General features: G+C 39.7%; 1 protein-coding gene across 1 annotated transcript in view; it reads left to right on the forward strand.

Annotated features, from left to right (window-relative positions):
• The first annotated feature begins 985 nt into the window (after positions 1-985).
• Positions 986-25,757, forward strand: part of tgfbr2b (transforming growth factor beta receptor 2b) — a 29,777-nt gene continuing 5,005 nt past the window's right edge. Inside the window, exons 1-6 of the mRNA XM_036587685.1 lie at positions 986-1,254; positions 8,211-8,361; positions 9,417-9,607; positions 17,772-18,073; positions 18,728-19,228; positions 21,083-21,224. Coding sequence (XP_036443578.1) covers positions 1,191-1,254; positions 8,211-8,361; positions 9,417-9,607; positions 17,772-18,073; positions 18,728-19,228; positions 21,083-21,224 — 1,351 coding nt within the window. The 5' untranslated portion in view covers positions 986-1,190. The remainder of the gene's footprint in view (positions 1,255-8,210; positions 8,362-9,416; positions 9,608-17,771; positions 18,074-18,727; positions 19,229-21,082; positions 21,225-25,757) is intronic.

A 25,757-nucleotide genomic window follows, 5' to 3' on the forward strand; every position in this document is an offset into this window, starting at 1 on the left:
GTGCGTGTGTGTGCATGCATTTCTGTACATGTTTGGGCTAGTCTGTCTGTCTGTGTGTCTGTCTGTCTGTATGTCTGGGCAATTTTGAGTCTTACAACTCTTCCAAAGCAGAGATGGACAAAACCCACCTTTCCAGTCAATCTCTCTCTCTCTCTCTGACGATAAGGGTGGATTTGTAGTATAAAGGAGGCAGTTTCTGGTGTGTTTAGATGGTTCTTGTTTTGTTAATGGTTTAATTTGGAGAAAAAAAGTTTTTTGGTTTTTGTTTTGGGTATTCTATATTAAATAAAGGAGCTTGAAAGGCAAGTCTCTATCTCTCTCTTTTTTCTTTCTCAAACTCTCTCTTTCTCTCCCTCCCTCTCTTTCTCCCTAACTCTTTCTCTCTCTCTGTCTCTCTCCCTCCCTTTTCCCTCTCTTTCTCTCTGGACATCCATATCTGTTTCTTTTTTTCTCAAACTGTCACCCTCTCTCTTTCAGTCTCTCCCTTTTTCACCAACTCTTTCTCTCTCCCCCCTTCTCTTTCTCCCTAACTCTTTTTCTCTCTCTGTCTCTTTCCCTCCCTTTTCCCTCTCTCTTTCTCTCTGGACATCCATGCTGTCTTTCACTGATACGTGGTTATCAGTCTTTAACTAGTATCATCACATGTCAAATGCCCCGGCCCCCGTCCACAAATAAAACAGACATAATATGTTCTAATAAAATTATGACACTAATTAATCGTTCAAGCTGCTCACTTACTGTGCAACAAATGTCACTGCAGTCAAAACAGTCTCTCTCTTTTCTCTCTGTTTCTTTCATAATTGTCATCAGAGGCCATCTCAGGCTGAAGTAATTGAAAAAGGATCAGTGTGTTTTAGTCTGCGCTGTCTGAATTAAAAAAGTCCTGTGTGTATAATATTGTCAACGTGTCATTTTAAAGTAGTGTACTCTAAATTAGACTTTGAGGCGTGTAATTACAGGCTGGGGTAAAAGTGTGTAGCTGCAGAGGGCGGGAGGGTGGCTGGAGGAGGAAAAGTCCTGCCCTAGCTGAAAGATTTCCTGTCTCGGGCTGCAGTGGCTCAGCCCACAGAGCACTGAGCTTTTTTCCCTCAGAGAGAGAGAGAGACAGAAAGAGAGCAGCTCACTTCGGACAGCAAACACCGCGCTTGGCTTTAAATTAATGAAAGGCACGGAGAGACACAACTTCACTCATGGAGCCGTATCGGTCTTACGTGCTGTGGTGGGCCGCTTTCTTCGTGTCCGCAGCTGGAGTCGGTGAGTCCGTTTCTCTGACACTTCCAGCGCTCCGGCGCTCTGCTCACACACTCAGCCTGCGAGGAGAGAGAGAGAGAGAGAGAGCGAGCAGGCTTGGTCAGCAGGAGTGAGCGCTACTGCAGTTAAACAGAGACTCGAGGAGAGAGCAAAGTAGCCAGAAAGAAACAACTTCAGCGTTTTAAAAAGTACCAGGTCAAAAAACAACGTAAGCACTGAGTGGCGTGTTGAACTTCAGTGGAACTTCTCACTACATCCAGCATCTGTCTGTCAGCCTGGAGACTGAAGTCTCTGGAGTCTGTGAAGCGCTTTTTACTATTTTTTTATCCTTTTCGTATAAAATGAAAAGCTAAATTTTGAACGAACAGAATATGATGGCGTTAACTAATAGTTGAACGGTTTAGAGCATGTTTTCCCTCATAAATACACCTCAGTTTAAGTCCTGTCGTTTAAAACGGTCAGAAAGGTACAGCCTGCTGACCTGCTAACTGCAGTAGTCACTCTCCACCTCTGTGTGCGGTAGCTCTGTTTAGTACAGCAGAGCAGTAAACCAGTTTGCTGCTAACACTTTTTAGAAACAGGTGTTGTTTTACTGTCTGCAGCGGATAATGTCTTACAGTGGACGTGTTTCAGAGTTGGATACTACGCCTTTCTTTCCTCTGTAGTTCGTATTAGAGCCCGAAAAGTTACGCAACATGCGTAATAAATCACATATTTCCACAGGTGCTTCATTGTAATGGCGTTAGTGCTGTGTTGCAGCTACTTGCTGTGGGCTTGAGATTGTTTATAAGTGGAGCTGATGGAGCATGCTAGGCTAATAATAAAAACCTAGTGCGTTTCCTCACAGATATTTACGTTTTCTGTTCTCTTCTGGTCCTTCTTTTCGACTGGAAGGCCTTAAGGATTTTGACTTGGTTTTGTTCTCATCTTTAAGCATCTTTGACAACTAGTTTTCCCCCATTTTTGTATATCCCAGCTATTACACTGCCTTCAGATGAGGTTCCGGATCAGCTCATTTGCACCATTTGTCTAGATTTTATTATTTTCCCTGAGGTCCTCGTATAATGTGGTTTATTGTACCAAAACATCATAATTCTTTATACATTACCATTTTCTAACCTCTCTTTGTCTTTTAGTATAAACTGCCTTTAAGGGCTGCTGTATGTAAATGACCTTTGTTCTTATTGGCTGCCCTGTATTATGCCTCTTTCAAAAAGCGGCCTGAGCTGAAGCATTCCTTATAACTACACTGTGAATGGAAGGAACTAAACTACTGTAGGCTGGATATGTGGATATGTATGTGTGTTGGTTTTTGTGACATCACAAAAACATGAAACTCAAAATAGGCCATTTTTGCAGTTTCTGTATTTAGGCTGTGTGGACCTGGGGAGTGCTATAGTAAATCAAACTCTTTTATTTAAAAAAAAAGTAAGGAAAATTCAGTTTTCCATTATATGAGGCATTTAAAGCACACTGAAATGTATAAAGAGAAGTGCTGTGTGTTTCTATGCAAGGGAGTTAGCAAAACTTTCTTTGTCCCTGTCCTGGGTTTAGTGGGTGTTTTTGGTACTGTGGATCTGAGGAGGGCAACATTTCGGCTCCAGCCAGACACCCCTTCCTTCTTTCAAACGGTGTGAGCTGTTTGTTTATTCTCCTCTCCCTTGTCATTAATTTCAGTTCTTCACCCCATGATTACAGGTGAGTTAGGCGCTAATTATATCAAATGAGGCCCTCCCTGCCTCGGCTCCCTTCTTAAATAGCAACCTTCCTGTGATAGACAAGGCTGATGGGTCCCCTTTGGCCTACAGTGCTCGGAGACGCCATGTTTTCTGTTATGGTGTGTTTATTACAAAGCATTCTGTATGATTTGGTGTAGCCATTAATGCACCTGAATGGATTCTCAGGAATTCTAAGCTTTGTAAACACTTGGTAAGGCAAAGTCGTGGACCAAAGAAAATACCTATGCATCCACTTCTAAAAAAGTGTAAAATATTATCTTAATCGTTAAATAGTTCTGATATACATAAGAAAGTGTTCCATTTATGTTTACACATGTTTTCCGTTATTTTTAAAACAAGCAGATTGTTAATGTTCAGTAATTTGTCAGGTGGGAATCAAAGCTTTAGCTGTCAAAAGCTATTTCAACACTTTGCTTTCCAGATGTCACTCTCCCTTGACTAACTGGTCAAGCTGCCAAGATCTGTAGGCTTTATTAACAAAGCATCACTCAAAAAAAGGAACCCAGGGGATTGTTTGACTTACAAAATGAAAATGTGTCAATATTATTTGCAATTGCACTTTACACTGAGGTAACAAAGGCACCCTTTTCCATTCAGTCAGATCTACTCTGTTTGATGAGAAATGGAAACGTGTTGTGTAATTAAGTTCATGCAACGATTTATTTGTGCCCAAGCGCAGCAATTTGTGCCCAAGTGTAGCAATGCCCTTGTTTGCTTTAGTCGGTACATATAGTACATTACATCAGAGAGCCTTTGGCTGTGGGCGTAATGCCTTCCGTTGACTTACTGCCATTTGCTTTACCTGTTTGCTCCCATTCCACCTTCAGCACTTACCATTTAGAGCTTGGACACACAAAAACACACAGTCATGCAGTCTAGAATCACACAGACATTTTTAGGTCTCTGGTTGAGGCCCTTCTCCCTGCCTATGGTAGTAGGACCTTACCAGTGTCATTTATTTTTCTGTATGTCTGTCTGTCTGACAGCACTGATGTTGATAAAGCATGCGTTTCTCAGAGATAACGTGCCCCACTATTCCTGTCCCCTGGTTTGACCTTTGCAGTGATGGGGCAGTGTCCACTCCCTCCAGACTTATCAGCAGCTCTGCACAGCTCGTCTGAACTGAGCTTTTACAACAGCACAGCAACCGCTGCGTCAGCCGCCAAGCTCTTCAAGACTTTAAAGACACGATCAAAGTGGAAAGCATATCCGCTGTGGACCAGTATCTTTTCAGTTATACCATAAATAAAGTACTACCCTTTGAGTCTCTGGTGCCTTGAAAAACCATATCTACACCTGCTGAATGTCTAAAGAAAACTGAAGGCCACTGGGCTGCTTTACTACGCTCGCCTGCAAGGCGATTAGGAGTGATGAACTCAAGTGAAAGGATTTTTAGTGCAGGCAGCAGAGCAGCGGTTGCAGGCTGAAAGAGCTCTTTTGTAGGCCTTTAGAGCAGCATAACCAGGCTAGTTTAGAAGGGGGTGTGAGTCTGAGCCCATGTTTACTCTTGCCTCTCTGGGCCTCTGGGTGCAGAGCTGAGGAACAGCTATTTAGGGATGAGAAGAGGGGTCGCATAACCTCAAAGTGGCTCGATCTGATTTGACCATATTAGTCTTCCTCCCCTCGTGGCGGGCGCAATCCCTTCTTGGCTTGCTTCACTGAACCAGAGACTTGGAGAGCAGCTCACCCAGTCCATCCACACACTCTTCCAGCAAAGACCAACACAAAGGAATGAGGGGAGATAACTTAAATGATACCTGAGGGCTGTTGTCACCCTGCATATTGTGGGAGCGTGCTTGTTGAAGTCAAACCAGACACAGTCCAGTCATGATCTAGTGTAGGGCTGTAAAGTGCCTCTGAAGGTGACATTTAATTACAATGATTTTGGAATGTTAGAATCGATTATAGTCTATTATAATAATATTCACCAAAATATATGCTAATTTTTTGGCCAAAATGAAAAGTTCAAGCAGAATTATGCTACTGTTTTTTTTTTAATTATTAACAGTTGTCCCATTCACGTTTGTTCATTTAGTGTATTTTTAATAACAATTATGAATTGTTGCAAAATATTCGCCTTGAATAATGGTGAAATTTGGCATTTCATGATGCGCTGAATCGTTTCCTAAAGAATCTAATCGAATCCTTATGAAGTTGGAGATTTACACTTGTAGTACAGAGCATTGCTAACTTTCTGCAATGGCAGTAAAAGTTGTCCCACTTTATTATTCTAGCTGTGGAAAGGAAGCCACATTTCCGTCCTGTCTGTTCTTCCTTCCTGGTCCAGGTCACCTGGTCCATCCTTAAGTGGGAGGAGTGGAGGGGATGCATGAAAGGAAGAGGGACAGAGAGGGACAACAGAATGATCTTTCTACAATCTAAAGTGTTCTCTTTAAAGTTTACAGTGTTTTTGTCATCATATCTATGAAACTAATATCTAATGAGATTAGTTGTTACCAGTCAAGAAGAAACTTTTCAGATACTTGACAGGAGTCTATTTATCCACTAGATCTTGTATATATGGAAAATGTATAGACATGATCCCTGGCCTATAGGTAGGGTGTATGTTGCAAGCTCAGATGAAGAACAGGAACGTGTGGGTATGTTCAGTCTGGGTTGCTAAATTAACAGTAACATGGCTTTAGAGAAGAAATTGCACTGGTTCTGATTTTGATGCACTGAAAGCTCTTCCAGATTTTTGGAACAAGCATGGCCAGGATGGGAGGGTTCAGCAGTGATCTTGTTGACACCCTGAATTTACCCTGAAGCTGTGCAGATCTTCAGTGGGTGAAAGGTCCCCTCCAATGGCTTTCTCAGTGGATATTTGCGGGGCCAAACCTGACATCATAGAGGATGTTATGATGCTTGTAATGGCAGTAATGGCTTTATTGGATTATACTAGAATGTTGTTGCTGTCATTTCAAAATCTCATAACTGCAAGAGCATTTCGTAACACCAACTGCTCTTTATCTTGTATGAACACAATATTTCATCAATAATGGACCAATAAATATGATTAAAATGACTTAGAATAAAATTTAGTTGCATTAACATACATGAAAGTTAAGAAAGTTTTTGCTTCTCTTGTAAAGTTACCATTTTTGATATATGTTTTGTTGCAGCACTGACGAAATGTTGGTGATGGGTGATTGAACTTTATTAGTTGTCAGTTAATTGTAATTTCGTGTTGTTGGATTCAGTTTTTGAACAGAAAAAAGATGCCGGTCACATTGTGTAGAATTTTCACAGTAAATGTTGCATTAGAAATGCTCCAAAATTGCTTGGACGAAAATCTCTATCCATTAACTGGATTAAAAGTAAAGAACTTACTCATTTAAAGATTCTTTTTTTTACGTTTGACAGTGGGTTATAGCACTTCATATCAGTATTGAGGGCTAATGATCCTGGACATTAGTGGTTTTCATCCTGTGTGTTTGATATTCCTTTTCTATTCTGGATTTGCCTTGATGCCTTATCACTTACAAACAAATATATTTTTTTGTTTTTTTTACAAGCTGCTAATTTACTATGCTGGTTACACTGGTCATATATCCTATTACATACATTGGACCCAATTTCTTGTGACATTTTTGCCCAACTGCTTTCCTCTTCAGCCAGAAGCAGGGTAAGCCTTTTATCTGAGCAGAGGAAGGCTTTTATCAGGGGAGGCATGCTTATTACACAAGCTGACAGCTGCTCTAGAGGGCTACATTACACTGTTTAATGACTGTATGTGCCCCCCACACACAAATATGAGCGCACACACACAACAGAGCGGTCAGCTGTTGGTTCTGTCTTGATTATTCCTGGGTGTGTGCGGCATTTATTCATGGCAAAGAAACTATTCACACCAGATTAAAGATTGCTTTCTGCCTCTTATTCACACTTGACTCAAAGTGCTTCATTCTGTATAATTGCAGCACCAATGGAATTTGTAAGAGCTAATTTGTGGTCATCTAGCACAACATTAATGCAGAGGGAAATTGTTGTAAGTGTGTGCTTAGTGTAGAGGTGGGTAGTGTGATATTTATTGTTATAGTAATAAATTGCATCACAGTGTCACAGTATGCTTTTCTGAGTATACTGTGGTTGTTATCAGTACTTAAAGAACACTGACCAACTGCATGTTTCACTACAAAATAGAATGGGATTAGTCGTATTTAAATGGTTTTAGTGCAGTATGTAGAGCAAAAAGGAAAATCATGATCATTAATAGTTAATAGTTTGGACATTATTTTTTACATGTGGTACTTTTGTCTCTTCCAAGTTATCAAACCTCAGAAACACTAAACATTATGATACTTATCATGTGTCGTGAAAACGTCTTTAAGTACTGTGATGTTATACTTTTGGCATTTCGCCCATCCCTAGCATAGGGCATGGCTGCATTTGGGGTACATTCTCAAAAATAAAGCTTCCCAAAAGGGTTCCTTTGAGTGATGCCATGGAAATAACCACTTCTGGTGCACTAAATATAATTTTAATGAATGGTTCTTTAAAGAACCAATTTTGTAAATGCAATAACAGTATGAAGAACCTTTTTTAAAGTTTAAAGACCATAGTTAATAAAGTGTGGGCCCTTAGTTCCTTAAGGTATAAGGAGTTAAAGGTTGTTCCAAACCATGAACCATTTGTGAACCTTCATTTTTTAGAGTGCAGTGCATGAGGGAACTAGTAGTGGCTCTACAGAGGAAAACAGGTCTGAACAGGTCAGAGAGAGAAGATGGCCCAGGAGATCAGCATGCAAGATCATACTGATCGCTCCAACAGCTAACACACCACAATGCACCTCCACAGACTTCCCTTCTCCTACATTCTCATGTGCTGCTCACTGAACATGGGGAAGAGTGTCCTGAATGTAAAATAATGCCACACAGGTTCTTAATCCAGACTCCTAGGACCACCAGACCACGATTTTGTTCAGTTCTGACTCACAGCAAATTTAAAGGTGGTAATTAAGGGCTCCAGAGTGCTAATTACCTGGCTGAGGCATGTTGGGAGCTGGAACAGTACGAAAATGTGGACTGGAATCAGAACACGACTTAATTATACTGTTTATTTTCACTCAGCATCTTTTTGGCAGTGGTGGAAGAAACAAAGGCTATTTACCTCCACCAGCTGATACTGTGGTACAACAGACTGTTACCTTTATTAATGCCCATCCTCAGCTTGGATTACCTGGAGACCTTGATGTATTGTTTTTTCTATGCTGTGTTGTAGGTGGGATGGTTCCTGGCCTGTTTAAACTGATGAACCTGTGTAAGTTCTGTGATGAAGAGCCCTCCTCCTGTAATGGCACTGGCACCTGCCAGGCCAACTGCAGTATCACCTCAATCTGTGAACACCCAGATGAGGTCTGTGTGGCAGTCTGGTACGTCAAAGCTCTCTTTTTTCTTTACCACAAGGTATAAAAACTGAAAAGTCATTGTCACTCAGCCAAGGCGTTCGCTGGGGTGTCGGTGAAATAGGATGGCGAATTCAGGCCTCATTAAATGGGCCAGCCTGCCTCTCCCAGCATCTCTAAACTGTTAGAGCTACAGATATTTAGTTGACAGAGGGCTGTCAAAAACTAATAAAGGGTCAAATCTCTCTGTTGTTATGTGTCACATTGTGTTCAGGAATTTCGCCAAGCAGTAGTTAAGGGAGAAATTGATTATGCTAGCATTTCCTTTTACTGCCTTTACAGAAATTCATTTAAACTATCGCAAGGCACATTTTTCAGCTACTCCTTATTTTTGCTGTATTGAAAAATGTGTAGAATCGAGACACCACTGCATTGTATCGAGCTGAATATTAAATTTTGTGTATCATCCCATATGCAAAGAAAGTATATGTCCACATAATTTTAATATGTGTCAAGCTAGCAAAATATATTACCACACATGTTTAACATACTTTTTTCATATTGGTTTAAATCACTGCAGATTAGCTTTGTCTAAATAGAGAGTTTAAATAACTATTTACTATTGCTAATTACTATTAAATCACTACTTGCCTCAAATCATGTTGGGTTGTTAAATCACTAATGCTGATTGATGGGTTACAAACTTTCAGTACTTCTTAGCCACATTAGCCTCATAGAACCAGTGCAGAAGTAAAGAAGTAAACCTCAGACACCAACATGTCATGTGACGTGATACATGTAGAGTAAGGGGAAAATCTTATGAAACTGATTTTTCCCCAAACTTTCTCTTTAAATCAGTGACGCAATAAAGTTGTTTACTTCCCGTTAATGTGTCATTTTGTTTCTGAGAAGTTATAACTGAATTAATGTTGGAGAGGTACTCAGAGTCTGATGGGTTTATTGTGTTTGTGCAGATGTGGAAACATTGTAGACTGACTGTGTTTATACTGAGTACCTCCCTCTTTATATAAGCCCTTTAATCATCTTGTGTGTGCATGCTCGGATGTGTCCCATTCCTTCAGGAGGAAGAATGAGGCCAACCAAACAGTTGAGACAGTGTGTCACCTCCCGTCCAAGCCTCTGCACGGCATTCGTCTGGAAAACTATAACAGAACCACGTGTGAGATGAAGGAGTATAAGACGGACAGCGGTCAGCTCTACATCTGCTCATGCATGGAAGAAGAGTGCAACGAAATCCTGAATTTCCCTCACAGTGAGCTCCACCTTCATTTTTCTGTTTTCTTCATTCTCTTAGCCCAGCTACACTGCAAGAAATGATAGGAGTGTCTTAAAGGGGAATTTCACCAAATTTTCAAAAGTTGTAAGATTGTTTTGTTTAAAATTGAAAAATAACATTATTGAGTCAGGAGAAATAAAAGAAGTCGGATTTTGCAGAAGTTTTTCGGACCACATCATAGGTCTTTACATATTAATGTCACACACACAGGTTCAGAAGATCCAGCTTGATGCTTAGGTCTCAAATGCAATGTCAACATTATATTGATTGAAGACATACTGACAATAGTAGATAATTCACTTACATCCTCAGAAAACTCGTCCTTCACCAAATTTGATAGTAATTTTCATATTGCAAAACCTTGTTGCTATCACAAACACTGTAAAGAAAATCTGGTAAAATTCTCTGCAGATCCAACATTTCACATCAAACCACACTGGCTGACTTTGTTTACATCTCAGTGATTAAATTATTCTGAAATTTTGAATCTGTGAAATCTTAATTAATCTAATATTTCTCATTATGTGGTTATACATAATTTTGTCGAGTGAAATTAATTTACTGCATTGGCAAGTTATACTTCACAGTGCATTAGGACAAGTTATTTGTAAGATTACTTTACATGAGTTAAATTGTCTAGAAAGAGCTTGAATAACCTTAGAATATTCAGGGATATATGGCCTACATGTAATATGCTCTCACTAAGTTATACGTCTTTTCAGTGTATCTGTCCATTCATAAGTTTGTGAGTTCACACCATGTCTTCAACATGTGGTGGTGGTATGAGGAAGAATTGTTTGAGGGAGGGGGGAGAACTCTGAGAACTTGAGCTGGAGTTCTGGGCAGCTTCTGTCTGTAGCTAGAAGGCCAGATCCCCCCTCATAGCTGTAGTAGGACTGATGCAGGACTGAGGAATGGGGAGGAGATAGGGTGGCGGTGGCGATTGCGAACACGTCATCATAGGAATGGAAGGTGAGAATGTGAATTTATAGGATGTTAGATTGGAAGAAGGAGGGGTTTCAGCCATGCTCCTCCCCTCAAACTTCAGTTAGAACATAACTACGTTAGATGGCAGACTCTACAGCCACTGTTCCACAGCTGTTGTTAGATGTGTGCACACTGAAAAAGTAGGGCTGTAGGTGTCTGTGGGTGAGAGAGAGCGGTTTTTATACATTTTAATGTCAACAAGGACACTTTGTTCGACACTTTGCTGTGAAGTGAGTCATAACTTGTGCGTCCTTGTCGTATGTTTCACAATGACACAGCGGTGTGAATGAAGATCACTTCTAATCTGTAGTTTTTTTGTGGTCGCTGATGTTTTCGGAGAGTCATATTGCCACTCTCACTTCGCTACAAAGGCTGCTAAAGCCTGTATACAGCACTCTTTATTATTATTGCTCGCCCACCATATCTCTGATGCTACAGAGATATAGAATGTATGTCAATTCATGTCAATTCATGACCTTTAGCTTAGGTCATGATGGCATGAAAACTTGAAGACTGTAAAGTAATACTCTTTAGCATCTGTACTGTATACATTTAAAAAAATGATTACATTGAAATTAATTGATTCAAAAGTGTACATAATTTCAGCAGATATACAAAAATATAATATGATTTTGTCTTTCAGCTTACTTACGTTTGGCAATGATTGTGTTGATATTGGTATTTTATTCATGTGGAAATGATGTACACAGTACTGCATCACTGTTTTTTGTTGTAGCTAGCTATATTTGGCTTGTTTGAGACAGATTGGCTCGGGCTCTGTTGTGAGGCGAGCAAGCGGAGGATCTCAGACATGTGGTTTCCTGTCTATTAACTCAAAGCAGAGACATCACAACCACATAACCAAGCAGTTGGCTGCACTGGGCATGCTCTGACTCAGTGTTCCCAAATGTAAATAAGGCTTAGGAGGTATACACACCACTTGTTGCATTCACAGTACCTTCTTCATGTTCTCCAAAGCTACATGTAAACATACAAAATACTACAACAGACTAACTTAACAGCTTACAGTGTCGTGCACTGAACGCAGGCTTACAGTGCTGCCTGGAAGCAGGTGTGTAAAGTGCAAAGTGTATGAGAGTGGTCATTGCTCCTCGAGGTTCAGATAGAGGAGCAGTCAGGACATGCAGGAAGTCTATGTTTATTTACTGGAACGGAGCCACGATTTACTTTTCCAGAAATGCCTGGCATTGTTTTTCACTACCATAACATTTTTGGATCTTTAACCATGTGTGGAGCGGAGCCTAAGCTTTTACATCATCCAAAAGCTGCACTCCTTAGTGCCTCAACATGAGGCGTGAGGTAATGGAAGAGTATCATTAGACAGCAAGAGCAGAATATAACAACCATAACTAAAAATCAGAACTGTAATTGAAAATGAAAGTGTAATATCTATGCTAAGGCATAAGACGTGGTAAGACTATAATGCTGCTGTCATTTTCTTTGAAGGGTCTGTGTCCTTATTTTTTTCTTTAAGGTCTGCTTATGCATTTGTGTGGTTTTATGTACCAAAAACAGTCATAATTCATTTTTACATTTGACATTTTACAACCTCTTTTTACCCCTTAGAGTTAAACAGTTTTGTTTTTTTTGTTACTGTGCCTTTAAGATTTATATGTGTGCATGACTTCTGTTTTGCTTGACTGCCCTGTGTTATACCTTCAAAAAGCAGTTCAGGCTGAAACACCCCTTATAAATTCAGTGTGAATTGGCAGTGCTAAACTCCTGTAGACTGAATAGGCAGTGTCCTATTTGTAAATGTGTTGGTTCCACAAAAACAGTGAATTCAAAAACAGGCTGTTTTTGCAGACTAGTTTACATATATTACATATATGTTTTGAAACTGTAACAGTGTTACAATGTTCAAAAAAGTGAGTAAAATCATGGTTTTCCATGATATGGGCCTTATAAAATCATATTGGTCATTTATATAACATTGCTGGCAATTAGGGCCCAGCCAATACATCTATGATATTGACATCCCACAGATTTATTGTTACTACTGAAACTCCCGCTGATTAAATAGTGATAATTAGTAGCTTGTTCTGTATTGCAGCAAACACTGCTGATGTGAGGAAAACTGTCCACTACTGAGGATTTACTAGTTTCATGTTCGTATGCTGGTCTTAAAAATAAATCAGAAATTAGAATTCTGGAAAGTTCAAGCCCCCTTGTATATTAATTACATTAATAAAGACTTCATTGGTTTCTGCTGTTTATATGTGACAATTTTGACGAATGACATCATATTTAACTATTTACAGTAATAACTGACAGTTAAATCAATTAGCAAAGCAATTTTCAATTACAACTACTAGAGTTATTTTTGACCATATTAATCTTCATTAATATTAATATCTTATAGATTATTAATATTAATATTAATATCTTATAGATTATCTACATTTTTTGCTACCTAAAGTCAGTAGCAGTATTGGTCACAAACATTTCTTATCGGTCAGGTCCTACTGGCAGTGTAATATGACATAAGAAATACTGTTCATGCTAAAAAATAGCTGAGCCCTGATTCATCATTGTTATCTTTATTAACAGCCCAGATGCATCTGGCTCTGAATTCACCTCTTAGTAATATGTCACAGATGGAAGTCACTAAAGTGAATTATGTATATTCCTGTTTTTCTCTTCGTACTGATAGCAGCGAATTGATTAGCGCTCTACCAAACATACATTCGTTTCTAATAAGTAACCCATAAAGCTTGTCAGAGAGCGTGTGTTGTGCTGTGTCAGTTACACACATTTTTCTGTTTTTGGAGTTGTAAACTTGATCGCCTCAATAGGAAGAGTGACATGTGTAATGTGGATTGCAGCAGCTCTCTGGATTTACAGCTGTTGGAAGCATCTCAGGACTTCTTCTAAAGTGGCACTCGGCACTGCTTTTATAGTCACAGTTTTACACATAACAAGTTTCACACTTGGCTTTTGCAGCTGGTTAGTGCATGTGGTTGCAGTCCCAGGCTGCAGTTGTGAAATAGCTTTTATGCTGGTAATTTTCATTATGTTTTTCCTATTTCTTCACTTTGGCTTTATTTTACTTAATTCATTTTCTCCCTTTCTCCCTTTTTTAAATCGCATCACTTTTTATCATTTTCTCACTTAGTTTTTGTCATCCTCTGTTACACAATAGCATACTGGCACCAATTTTCTCCATACTTTGCATTTTTACCTGTTTTGCGTGAGAACTGAGAAGCTATTCCTGATACCTTTGTTAGATTTCTGTACCTGCGGATCTGTAAAGGTAGTTTTACATTGCTCTCACCAACAGCATCTGCTGTACCTCTCAGTCAGGAATAGGAACTGCACAGCATGCGTCATTCTTACTAAGTGTCAGAGTCTGATCATAGAGCTGAATTGTTCATCCTCAGTTGATCTTTTATCACTGGCTATTTTGAGGAAAAGGAGAAGAAAAGCCAGCAGAAGAGTTGGGAAGTGTCTGACAGGTCTGGTCCGTACAGATTTTTCTTTTCTTCCCCCACACTATGGAATCCAGGCCTCCAATCACAGAGCAGATGCTATAAAGACATGACTGAGTCACTGCTGGCGAGAGAGAGAGAGAGAGAGAGAGAGAGAGAGAGAGAGAGAGAGAGTACTTGCTTGCAAAAAAGAGAGATAAACACATTTATGGCACTAGTCATGCTGAGAAACTCGTCATAGTTGTAACCATAACAAACAAATAACAATGACCCCACCACTCTTGTATGCATGTTACCAATCACTCTCTGGCAGAACTCCCACTCGCTCTCTCCAAACAGAAGAACAGAAAGATCTAAATGCCAGTTAGTTACACAGCAAAAAGTGATATTTTGGTATGTAAATGTGACATTATTTCAGAGCTGTCACAACTGCTTGATAAATCTTTATTAATTATTAAAATGTACCTTTTCGGTGAATCAGTAATGAAAAGCTAGTGATTTATATAATTATAATGCATATTTTAAATTTTTCTTACTGACCTTTCTTACAGTAAGAAACAGAGCATGAAAGACACACCCATGTATATGCATTTTTGCCTGTTTTGTTATTATTTATTTATTGCACATTTGTAAAATATATATTAAAATGAAGTCTTTTCAAAGGCACTTTTTACAGAATTACAGTATTTTGGACTCTTTAAATGTCTATACATGGTTTGTTATTGTTCAGTAAATTCCTTTTTAATGACTATATTTAAATACTTTAATTATTCTGTGTATCATCACAATAATCAGGAAATTACTAGATTATTATTATATTCAGTAGTGAAAGCCCTACATTATTTACACAGGTGTTTTGACGAAGCTTTGTGCTACAAATTCTGCGTAGAATTACCAGAATTTACCCAGAACCCAAAATTTGCAGCACAAAGTGCCATCAGGATGAAGAGCCATTATCAGAGCACATGGCCAAGCCTGCTTTATATCACTGTAGTCCTGAATCACAGAGAGATCACACTCTTCTCTAAGAACTGGGCAAATTTCTTCAATCTAGGATTCTAATCATTTATCTGTGTTCTATTCTTTATAGCCTGCCAGCCCTTCAGAGAGAAAGGAGACAGTTGTCTTCAGCTTGTGGGTGTGGAATCTCACGCTTATTCACATTAAAACCTAACCATATTTTAAAATGAAGGTGCTTAGCATCTGTTCATTTGTCTGCCAGTTGGTCTTCATAGTTTTCACATGAAATTATGTCTGGATGATCTTGTTTTTAATGAAAAATGAGACATTTTATCCCTTTTTCTGAATTGTGTTATTCAGAACAAGCTGAGAATGTTGAAGCAATTAGGCTCTATTTGACTAACATGTGAGTCAGTGGCTTTGGAGAACACGAGCTTCTTACAGCCTGCTAGAGAGAGCTTGGCACACATGCACGCAGGGACACACACGCTCACACATACACGCTCACACACACACACACACCTAAACCTAACCCTACTCTTAACCTCAGTATCCAAAAAGCTATTTTTCTGCTCTTTTAGTTTTTTTCCAAAAAAAAATTGTAATTTGTGGTGAAAACAAGACATGCTCGAGTGAGGACCAGCAAAATGTCCTCACTTGAGCAAAAATGTCATGTCCTGTCATTTTAAGGACATGTGGTCCTCACAAATATAATAACACAGAAACACACACACACATACACACAGTGATTTGTTTAATTGTATTTCTGGAGGAAAGAGGCTTTTATTAGTGACTGTCCTCACTAGTCATCACACTGTGGCTGGCATTCTGACTTCTATTACTAGAAAATGTGGCACAATTTTCTTAATATTTTTTGTTGTTCTAAGTGCATGTGAAGAAACCTGGACATTTCACTCTATATCTAAAGCACAAATCTGCACATTTCAGTCTGCCTTGTGGGGCTTTTTTTAATTTGAAGTTTGCTTTGTTTTGCACTCGTTTCCAGACAGCCTTGCCTTTTTATTGTCATGTTAAATGTTCCAGAGCTGGGTATCTATTTTAGAGTGTTTTATGTCTGTCTCTTAGTGATCATAGTGCTGTGTGTGTGTGTGTGTGATGGAGGAATGCAGACAGGCTAAGCTTTGCCTCCACTCTCTGCCCGATAGCTGGCAGCAGTCTGCCTCTGCTTCTAGACTCAACCTCCAGTGCTCGAAGTGCCATGCCAAACCCCAGGTTGGCAGGCAGACAGAGTGGTATGGTAAATTTCCTTGAAGGACTGAGACAGTCCCCCAGAACAGACTCTCAGTGTGCAGCGCCTTTCCTCATGACTCCTTCAGAAAGGCAAACAGGATGTGTGATTTTAGCATAGTAGTAAAGATTCTTCAGCTTAGACAGTGTCAAATAGCCAGTGACCAATTCCCATACTTGTGACTAATTCCAGTAACCAGTAATATTAGATGATATAATTTATTATGGTCAAAAATTTAACAAACTCGAAGGAGCACATTTACTAAAAGAGGTGCTAATTACTAGCAGACATTTCTACTGACATATTGTGATGGTGGGGGTGGCTAATTTAGTGGGTTGTCTGGGTTAGCAGGTTGTGTTGTGTAATTTGCCACAGCAAAAGATGGAGAGGTGTGAGGTGGGGGAGTGTGAGCACCTTCAGGTGTCTCCCCCCAACTAAAATACAGGCTTGGACGAAGCAGTAATACATTTATGAAGATTAAATGTTAACTAGAGAGACTGCATACAATTTCTTATTCACCAGAACAAACAGCACACAAACATACTGCAGACCTCAGAGACACAGAAACCCACAGAAATATATCCCTAGGTGTGAGAAATATATTCTTACTAAAAATATCATATTTTAACTGGACGGAAACTTGATAATAAGAGATAATTCCCAATCCTTCATACGAAAACCCATTTCCGTGAAGTAGGAGCAAATGATTTTACGCTTCTGATTAATTAGGTCAGAATAATGACTTATTTTCTCAAGATTTTCTCAAGATTTTAATGTGTCTGTTGATATTTTGACATAATAAGTCAGAAAATTCAGAAAATATAACATTATTTTGGTGATATTTCGAAACACATTTATTTTTCGTCTGGAGGGATGAGCTAAACTCCTGAGATCCATGCCATGCATTTGAAATACAGTAAATTCTCTTTAATTTACTGAGCGCATCCTTATTGTTTGGGAGCTGTGAGATTTTAAACTTACGGTGAGTGTAACCTCTTAGCTATGTGCAGCGTGTCAAAGGTTGTGACATTTCTGCCACAGAAGCCACAGCACTGATGATGAATTAACAATTGTACAGTGCAGTGATTGTGCAGCCAAAAGACATTTAATGTGTGCTTTTAACAATAGTTCTGAAATCAATTATCAAATCATTATTTAGGCCAAACCTGCTCTTAAGACACTTTAATGAGTGTAAAATATTCTCAAAGTATGAAATAGCAGTCTATAGCAGTTTTCCAAAAAGGTTTTGTTTTAGGTTTTTTACTTCCTTTTTCAAATTAAGAATAGTGTGACATGGCAGGCACTCACATTTTTTTTCTTTCATCAAAAATGGTTTTGTAGCCTCATAACAAACACACTGCAGCTAGAGCAATAAAGACTAAACATGTAGGTGGAGTGCTGATGAAAGTCCCTGATGACACAAATTGCAATATAGGGGATTTACTGCTGCTGAATAAGGTATCTGTGAAAACCAACCGCTGTGCTCGTTCTCCAGCTATAGGGCCAGGTACCATAGATGACCAAGTGGTGTCAGTGATTCTGGTCAGTCTGCTGCCTCTGCTGGTTTTGGCCGTCCTCGTTGTCGCCTCCTTTTACTGTTACCGCATCCAGCGGCGCCGCAAGCTCAACGAGTGGGAGACCAAAAAGCCGCTAAAGCGTAAAGGTCCCAAAGGCCCTCTGGACTGCAGCGATGCCTGCGCCATAATGATGGATGATGACCGCTCAGACAGCAGCTCCACACATGCCAACAGTCTTAACCACAACACTGAGCCACTGCCCATCGAGCTAGACCTGCAGGTAAGAGCAGGCAATGTGGAAGAAATGCAGAATTACAGTACTTAAAGACCATTTCACGAGTTGTGTAGAGATTGGACTGCATTATTTTGACCAAAAAACATTTACATTGCCTTGATTTAATAAAAGACACATATCCTACATTTTTCTTGTTTCTTTTTTTTCCCCAAACGCCCATGAACAGTCATAATTAATTTCTACATGACCATTTTCCAACCTCTCTTTATCCCTTCAGATTAAACAGGCTGTTTTTTATTACTTTGCCTTAAAGAGATATGACATATGTAAATAAGCTCTGTTCTGATTGGCTGCCCTTTTGTGACATCACAAAAACAATGAATTTAAAACTGGCTGTTTTTTGCAGTTTAGTTTCTGTGTAAAGACTGGGCAATGTATAGTACATTACTATTTTATTTATATGATATTGGCCCTTTAAAACACATCTGAAATATCCGAGATTGGTTGAAATGCTCATTGTTTTCAGTGAAAGATCAGACGGCTCATTTACTTTTTGCAGGCTTCTGCAATATCTGAATTACTATTGTGATAATGATTAAGAATTGCTATATTGCGCAGCACTGATAGAATATAAAGCATATTTTGCCCTAATTTATTATGGAAACTATAACATATCTTCTTGTTGTCCACCCTTACCAGGTGGGCAAGGGCCGCTTCGCCGAGGTCTACAAAGCTAAGCTGAAGCAGAGCTCCTCAGAGCAGTTTGAGACAGTGGCGGTGAAGATCTTCCCCTATGAGGAGTACGCTTCCTGGAAGAATGAGAAGGACATCTTCTCTGACATTGACCTGAAGCATGAGAATGTGCTGCACTTCCTGACGGCAGAGGAGAGGAAGGTGGAGAAGCAGTACTGGCTGATTACGGCTTACCATCCACGCGGGAACCTGCAGGAGTACCTAACTCGCCACGTCATCAGCTGGGAGGACCTGCGGCTGCTGGGCGGCTCGCTGGTCCGGGGCGTGGCCCACCTCCACAGTGACCACACGCCCTGCGGCAGGCCAAAAGTGCCCATCGTGCACAGAGACCTCAAGAGCTCCAACATTCTGGTGAAGAACGACCTCACCTGCTGCCTGTGTGACTTTGGGCTGGGCCTGCGGCTGGACAACTCCCTGTCTGTGGACGACCTGGCCAACAGTGGACAGGCAAGTTTGTATTTATGCTACAGTGGCATGATATGGACAAAATACCGTTTTGCAGTTAGATTTCTACATATTCCAGTATGAACACATCAAAAGCACACATGTAAATCCTAGATTCAAAGATAAATGTCAGCCTGCTTATTTTGACCATGATGAATCCTTTGATTCATCAAAAACATAAAAAATACGAAAACTCACTAAATAAAATCTTTATGATTTGCTAAGTGGCTCATGCCTTTTGCATATTGCTGCATTGTGCGATATTTGTGGTATTGCAAAAGCCAATATTGCAAAGGCAATTAACAACTACAATATTGCAAAAACAATTAACAAAATATCTACAAACAAGTCTTTAAGACACCCTAATGGTAAGCCTGCTAGGTTTAATTTTATTGCCATATTAAGCCTTCTGCTATTAATAAGCTTTATGATGTATTAGGTCTAGGAATTTAAGGTGTTAAGTTCCTTGTCATGACAAAACTTTCCTGTAATTGTTTGAATTAATTCCCTTGCATAAGTAAATATGTGAAAAAGTTTATTGTCTTGTAGCTAGGCCTGTCACAATTATTCCACAAACATCTGACTGCATTGTTTGACCTGATGGCACATATTTTCCACAGTTGTTAGCTTTTAAAATCATATGTTTACTTCATAACAAACAGAATGTGACTTTCATCAGTTTAACTGAGACAAATGCATGTAAATAAAAGAAAGGAGAAAATGCATTTATAGAAACACATCAGACAAACAACAAAAGTGCCGACTTCTGATTGGTGCTTTAACACATTTAGAAGTCAGTGAGTATTGTTTGTTTATTTGATTTTTTTCAATAACTCCTTTAAAGGGCAGTAGTGAGTAATGTTTGTTAATTTAAGCTCCAACTGTTTCTCTCATCAGTTGGGAGCTACTAAGTATTGACAGCTAGGAAACAAGACAGCTAATCAGCCAATTTGGCTTTGCGCTTGTACTTTAATACTTTAATGAAACATTTTTTAACAATTAAATTGTTAATCGCAATTTTTCATATGGCGCTTAATCGTCATTTTTAGTTTTACAATTGTGACGTGTTTAAGTTCAACTACATTTGCTTGTCTGTAGGAACACATACACAACTGGAATAAATGTGCTGTGGCTGCATTCCAAAATTGCTACTAGACATTCTCTGTGGACTTGTTCTCTCACACCTTGTGTGCATTTTGTGCAACTTTCTCACACATTCTCTCTCCTTGTGCGTGTGATGGTGCGTGTGATGTTCTTGTGCGTTTCCTAGCTAAAGCCGATCTGATTGCTGACGGTGTCAATGTGAGAGTTAGGGCAGGGCTGTGTTTTTACTTGCAGGGAAAGTCCCCTCGGGCATCTTTTAGTCTCAATGCGCGTGTGACCTTTGTTCTTTGTGTTTGCGCTGATTTATGATTCACAGGCTGAAAATGCAAAGACACAAGGTGTTGAGTGAATGAGTAAGCAACTAAATAAAACCCACTCGGCTTTCTCTGAAGCTCTTGTAATCGTAAAACATCTCTTGCCGCACTCAGTATTCATTAAAATACCCTCTCGTTTATGATGAAGTTTAGTTTTGGACTTTCAAATGGATATCACAATGTTGAATACACAAAGCTGCTGGCCCCATCTGAACACTTACTAAAGCAGTGTGGCAAACAAATGTTATAAGAGCAAAACAAAGAACTGGGACTGTAAGTGCTTAGTGATAAGATGTCTCCAGGCTGGAGATGGAAGTCTCTGTATCTTCCTTGCGATAACTTTTTTGAAGTCCAAGAGCCAGATCAAAGCCAAAGCAGAGTTTAGACTACAGAGGGAAGGAATTGTAATGACATGTGTTTTTTTTTCTCCTCATTGAAGGTTGGAACAGCCAGGTATATGGCTCCAGAGGTGCTGGAGTCAAGAATCAACCTTGAGAACATTGAATCCTTCAAGCAGACGGATGTGTACTCCATGGCCTTAGTGCTGTGGGAGATCACCTCCAGGTGTAACGCCATTGGAGGTGAGTTCACTGTTTGACAACAGAGTAGCAAGACAGCACCTAACACATAGTGCTATTTGTGGCATTGTGTAGAGAAACCCTGTGTGAACATAGTTCTATGTCAACATCCCTAACAACTCAAAAGAATGCAGTTCTATTTTCATGGAGTCAGTCATTGGCTCTCAAGGAGAGAGCGAATAGAAATAGGTTAGCTATTGCTCCCATTAGGCTGTGGCATTTTGTTTTGCCACTGCTACCAGGCTATTGTCTCAGCATTGTGCACAGTAAACCCGATGTAACCCATACACGGGTTCAACCGATTTGCTGTTTCCTGTTATTCTGAGGCCTCTCCACATCACCCTGAAGTAGAACAGAAGTGGTTCTGTAGCCGTGCTGTTTGCTCCTCTGCTGGAATGTGAGGAATGTGTAGAATGTGAAATGGACCATCAGATTTCTTGTCCTTCTTTGGTCAGGTGGGAAAAAAAGACGCCTCTAGGTTTCTTCGAAGTCTGTGTGTGCTCATGTTTACACAGGCACGTATGTATGTGATCTTCTGAAAAAGAACAATTGCAGTTACCAGCTAGCTTCTACTGCCGCATGATGAAAAATTATTTGTAGAAAAAAAAGGTGCTAAATTGAATTCTTTGGTGTGATGCCATAGAAAATCCAGTTTTGAGTCCTCATAACATCCCACATAATTTAAAGTTTATAGAACCTCCACATAATGCAATTTGGATATAATATAATATACTTGATAATTATGATTTTTTAAACAAGAAAATACTGTCACCCAGGAACCTTTATTTTAGGGGCTGTAGCTACATAAACAGGAGTGGTTAGATCTTTTGTGAGCTCTGTAAGTTGTTAAGACTCCTTGATTATTCAAGCTATGCTCCCTGTGGAAGTCAGTAGCTCCCATGAGCTCAGTTGGCATTCAGGCGCCCAGGTCACAGGGCAGTGCTTCTGTGTTGGTGTTAGCTATTTTAATGGGCCCGGTGCATGCCGTTGTGCATGTATGTGTTCTGTTAAGCATACTGTCCCAGTGTCGGGTTTGTGTTACCCACATGCCCCAGCATGCTCCCGGTGTGATTGAGAGGGGCGGCAGGAGCCTTGCTGCTCCGCTGCAATGGGCTTATCTGCAGAGCTCGAGACATTTCCAGCCAGACGCACTGTCACATTCCAGCACCACTCACAGCACCAGTGTGTGGGGTATCAAGAGAAGCCACCCAGAGTTTGGCTCTCTGTATGGAGTTAGTTTTAATCAGGCCTGAAAATTTGAATTAAAACCTGAATATAGCCAGAGAGCACTACTTGAATCTAAGTGTTATTACTAGGCATGTACTAATATGGGAGTCGTGTGCCAACATCTAATCTTTTTCTTTTACATGTCTGCCAATGCTGATGCATAAACATTTATAAAATGTAAAACTGGGTCTGCGTCTACCTCGATTAGCATGAGGAATTATAGCATGTATTAATATAGGGCTACAGATGCAGTAAAATGACGAGAATTCAGACATTATAGTAACTCAGCGTTAAACTTTCTGCTTTTCCAAAAAAATAATAAACTCATCATCATATGAGCTCCTACAACAAATCATATATTTACCATTCCACCCTTTTTTGGCAAAAAAAAGATTTTTCCCCCCACAAAACAAAACCGTATGCACAACAATAATTTTTCATCAGTGCAAATCATAATAAAACATCTCTAAACACAAACATGGTATTGATTGAAAGTTTTGAATCACATATGACGTATTCACCAATCACATCAAATTAAATTACATCATGCTTTTGGCATCACTAGACATGCGCTGATGTTAAAAATTAATATGATAATTACCTAACCTTTTGTCATGTTTTATGATACTATCCTGATAAAGTATTAAGAAAAAAACAGTTCACTATAAGACAGTAGTGTTCTGATGAGTGTGATGTATTAATGTATGTAATGTGTGATGTATTAATCACAATAACATATTAGCGAATGAATAATGTATTCATTTTGAAGATTTCTGTCTTTGAAAAAAATGTCCCTGGTGGCACTTTGTATAATTGAACAGATTCTGGAATCCTAATTTTGGACAGTCTTAAAGGGCATCATGTTTTTGGTTTCCTGTGGAGTTTTTGAGGGGCCAGGTTGAAGACCCTTAGTACTCTAATAACGTATTCAAACAGCTGTACAAGCATTAAATATAATAGGATCACAATACAACAGCGTACTGGGCGCTTGTGAAACCAGAGATACTCTGAATATCTAAAAATCTCTGCTGAAACTGCAACTTGTTTGACTAAAATGCAGTGACGTTATTTCAAAGTGCCCATGTTAATAATATTGTGTGTGTTGAATATATACACACGTGCTATACCTTAATTATTGAATATCAGCACATGTCTCTGTGTCAGTGGTGGTAAATGTCAGTGGTGACTTCTAAGGGTTAACTGAAGTGGGAGTAACTGCAGGCCAAAATCTGTTAAAGTTAGCCAACGGTCTCTGAGAAATCCAAATGTGAAATCTGAACCTGACCTGAACTCAAGACATATTTGAAAATAGTGTGCGAACAAGACCAAACCCCAACACAGAGAGTTGGATCTTGTTGTATTCAGACACATTCTTTAAGCTCCAGTCTTGGAGCACCAGAGCTCACAGGCCGTTCCTGCCCGGAGACAGCACGGGCCCTTGAGGGAGTGATGGAAACCTGCGGCCGGTTTGTTGTGCTCTGGCTCGCAGTGTTGTTGTTAGCATGTCCTGAATTAGCATGGGGCGCGGCCCTGGCTGGAACAGAGTAAAGCAGTGTGGAGAGCTGAGAGGCAGCCAGCCTAAGAAACACCCCACTGCTCCCCTCCGCAGAGAGGTGGGAGGGGGGCATAGCAGCTGTGTGGCAGGTGGCAGCACCCCATACGGCCAGGCCATCCATCACTACAGGTTTCAGATTCACTGCAGTGCTGACCAGGCTTCTCTCTCACACACAAACACACACAAACACACTCACTCACATAGCTCTGTGTGCTTGATTTCATGCCAAATAGTCTTTCAAAACCCCTAGAAGTTCCCCCTTTTCTGCAACAGTGTTGCTGCCCTTTTCTTCTTCGTCTTCTCTTCACTAGATCAGGAATCCTACTGCTGGCAAGCTGCTGTGCTCTCAGATCGATATAACCCTTAAATCCTTAAGTCGCAGTTTTCGATGGCTTTAATGAAAGCATGATTTGTGTTTATAAAAAAGAAGAAGAGATGATTAATTATGTTGCGTGTAACGTCTTGGTTTGTAAAAAAAATTACATTTCTGCCACATTTTTATGATTTCTTGATATTAATACATATGAAAAAAACATCTTTCAAAATCAAATTTGAAATCAAATGAAAATTGAATTCATTATGTAGTTAATGAAGTAGTTAATTATATAACTTACTAATTCAATTTAAATAGTGTGTCAAAAGAACAATAATTACTGTAGACTGCTAAGGGGTACTGAGGACTGGCTGGATTTATCCTTTTAAAGCAAACACAAAAAGTGGCTGTTTCCGCCGTTTATATGCTCTTCTCCGTTAATCACGTTTTTTAATGCTTTTGTAGCATTTGTTTTAAATGTAAATAACATGATTTTTAAAAAAAAATAATTTTTATTTAGTTTGTGTCACAAACTACATTTTTGAACAAGAAAATGCATGAATAGGAATATCAGTCACATCCGTCCTGTTACATAGCCACTCTGATTAAAAAAACAATAAGAAGCACTTACTGATCCGAACTGCATTCTGAATGAGTTCATTACTCAGACAATATCACAGTGCGTCTAATCATAAAAAAAGCCTTGTGCATCTTTTTATATGGTGATAGAAAACATAAAAGCTCATAACAAAGCAATTCTACATGCTGATACATTTAGCTATGTGCAGGATGAATATGCACACGCTGTAACTCCTCTAGCGCCATCACCAAAATCTCAGAATGGATCGGTGATGAGACTCTCAGAGTTAAAGCATGGTGCCTGCAGTGAGACACTCAGTACAGTAGAGTTAAAGCATGGTGCCTGCAGTGAGAGGCTCAGTTCAGTAGAGTTAAAGCATGGTGCCTGCAGTGAGACACTCAGTACAGTAGAGTTAAAGCATGGTGCCTGCAGTGAGACACTCAGCTCAGTAGAATTAAAGCATGGTGCCTGCAGTGAGACACTCAGTACAGTAGAGTTAAAGCATGGTGCCTGCAGTGAGACACTCAGTACAGTAGAGTTAAAGCACGGTGCCTGCAGTGAGACACTCAGTACCGTAGAGTTAAAGCATGGTGCCTGCAGTGAGAGGCTCAGTTCAGTAGAATTAAAGCATGGTGCCTGCAGTGAGACACTCAGCTCAGCAGAATTAAAGCATGGTGCCTGCAGTGAGAGGCTCAGTTCAGTAGAATTAAAGCACGGTGCCTGCAGTGAGACACTCAGCTCAGCAGAATTAAAGCATGGTGCCTGCAGTGAGACACTCAGCTCAGTAGAGTTAAAGCATGGCGCCTGCAGTGAGACACTCAGCTCAGCAGAGTTAAAGCATGGTGCCTGCAGTGAGACACT

The sequence above is a fragment of the Colossoma macropomum genome, unplaced genomic scaffold (assembly GCF_904425465.1).
Source record: "Colossoma macropomum unplaced genomic scaffold, Colossoma_macropomum, whole genome shotgun sequence".
Classification (NCBI taxonomy): domain Eukaryota; kingdom Metazoa; phylum Chordata; class Actinopteri; order Characiformes; family Serrasalmidae; genus Colossoma; species Colossoma macropomum.